Below are 2326 nucleotides of genomic sequence, written 5' to 3' on the forward strand. Positions count from 1 at the left end.
TGTGATTCAGACATGTCTGCCCTGCGTGACGACTCCCCGTTGTGTGTTTGCAGCACTTTATGAAGCCCCTGCAGAGATTTCTAAAACCTGAGGACATGGAGAACATTTTCATCAACATCGAGGTAAGTTGCTCTCTTTTTCATATACCTCTCCTGACTCAAACTAAGCTCCGTCCTGGAAACCCTGCCTAAATACCACCCATCAATCCACCTTCCCTGTTTAGGGGACTGTGTGACTCAGAAGTTCAGTGTGTGCTATATATCCCCCATTCTAGTGGCTGTTTCACAAAGTGGATAACAACCTGCTACTGCTAGGAGCGGATAGAGTTGCTCCATTATCTCAAAAGGCAGCAGCCTGTGCTGAAGGCCCTGGATCCAAATTACACTGGCAATCCATGCAGGGGTAGCTATGAATGTCGCCCTATCTCCTGCAGTAGGTCATGGGTAGGTTCCTAGAATTGAAAGGCTCTGGTAGGGGAGTGTGGCCTACTGGTTAGGACGAGCTAGCTTGTAGTCAGAACTGCTAGGTTCTATTCCTTGCTGTGGGAAACAGTGTGGGTCTATTGCTTAGATCAAGATGGATTGTTAGTCAGGACTCCCGGGTTTTATTTCTGGATAGGAGTGAGGCCTGGTTGTTAGAACAAGGGAATCTCATTAACACCAGCTGAAGAGTCTGGCCCATTGACTCCAGTGAGGTCGCACCCACTGCGATCTGGCCCCACTGATATTTTTGTTCTGTGTGTGTACAGCACCCAGTACAATGGGTTCCTGCTCCATAAGTGGGGACTGGGCAAATTTCACATCCGGTGTTAGCCCAGGAAGCACATGTCCCGGTGGGTTCCACAGTCTAATCCTGGGGTCTAGATCTCAGTCCGCCTCCCCTAGGACTCCAGCATGGGACTTGTGGTGCACGTGATGTTTCTGTACAGCCCATAGCTGGTGAGTGAGCTAGTTGTGGCAGGTTGAGTGGCTCTGAGCTGATTTCCCCCCCTCTGCCCCCCAACCCGCTCCTAGGACCTCGTGAAGGTGCATCGATTCTTCTTGGATGACCTGAAGAATGTCCTGTCCTTCAGCAACGCCCAGAACCTCTACCAGGTCTTTATCAAGTACAAGGAAAGGTGAGGCTTGTCCGGAAAGGTGCGGGTGGGGAGAAGAACCCCTGGGGAGAGGTGGAGGAGATCCCCTAGTGGGTCACTTGGGCATGCTCTGAAGCCACATGTTCTTCCCCGTCCCCCTTGACCTTGCTGGGGCGAGGGTCGGTTCCCCTTTCTCCTCCCTGCCCCAAGAGCTCAGTGTCTAGAAGAATCCGTGGAGATGCCTCCTTCTCACCACCGCCCCCACCCCACTTCTTTATTCCCTGCCCCCATGGTGCCCCCTGCTGAGCAAGAAAGCTAAGCCCACCTCGTGGGAGCTCCCTTCACACTCGGAGAGCAGAGGTGGGTCCAGGGAGTCAGGGCACAGCTGGTCCCTGTGTCCCCCACTCTCCGTTCCCAGGATATGGGGCTCCCAGCACCTCTTTCCTGAGTTCCCACCTTTCTTTCTTTCTTTCTTTCTTTCTTTCTTTCTCCCTCCCCTCGGCTGTGGGTGGAGACAGGAAGAAGACAAGCCAAGGGTTCTTTCCAGACTGGGCCAGGGCCACATTCCAGCTCTCCCTCCCCTCCCCCGGCTCACGCCCATAATCCCCTTTGCCCTCCCAGGTTCCTGCTCTATGGCAGATACTGCAGTCAGGTGGAAGCCGCCAGCCGGTGTCTGGACCAAGTGGCTGGTGCCAGCATGGACGTGAGGATGAAGCTGGAGGTCAGGGCCGTGGTTCTGTATCACCCTAGCCACTCCCCATCCATCCTCTAACTACAGCCCCACCCCCCACATCCCTCCGTGCTAAAGGGAACCCCCTAAGCAGGAATGGGCTGGGGACATCAGAGGGCATGGAAGATGTGCCAGGATCAGGGGAGTTCAGAGGTATGGAGGGAGTTGCCATGGGGTCAGGGGGCTGATAGGGCACTGCAGGAGGTGCCATGGGATTGGGAGGTTCAGAGGGTACGGCAGGAGGTGCAGGGTCGGGGGGCTCAGAGGACATGGCAGGAGGTGCCATGGGGTTGGGGGGCTCAGAGGGTACGGCAGGAGGTGCAGGGTCGGGGAGCTCAGAGGACACGGTAGGAGGTGCAGGGTCGGGGGGTTCAGAGGACACGGCAGGAGGTGCTGGGTCGGGGGGTTCAGAGGACACGGCAGGAGGTGCAGGGTCGAGGGGTTCAGAGGACACGGCAGGAGGTGCAGGGTCGGGGGGCTCAGAGGACACGGCAGGAGGTGCAGGGTCAGGGGGTTCAGAG

General features: G+C 56.5%; 1 protein-coding gene across 1 annotated transcript in view; it reads left to right on the top strand.

Moving 5' to 3' along the window:
- Positions 1–53: 53 nt before the first annotated feature.
- The window catches only part of LOC113409104 (proto-oncogene vav-like), a gene marked incomplete at both ends in the record, with an annotated part of 6090 nt that continues 3817 nt past the window's right edge, over positions 54–2326 (top strand). The window contains 3 exons of the mRNA XM_026662697.1: positions 54–122; positions 1014–1117; positions 1697–1796. Coding sequence (XP_026518482.1) covers positions 54–122; positions 1014–1117; positions 1697–1796 — 273 coding nt within the window. The remainder of the gene's footprint in view (positions 123–1013; positions 1118–1696; positions 1797–2326) is intronic.

Source organism: Terrapene carolina, unplaced genomic scaffold (genome assembly GCF_002925995.2).
Source record: "Terrapene carolina triunguis isolate 2854851 unplaced genomic scaffold, T_m_triunguis-2.0 Scaffold29633, whole genome shotgun sequence".
NCBI classification, from domain to species: Eukaryota; Metazoa; Chordata; order Testudines; family Emydidae; genus Terrapene; species Terrapene triunguis.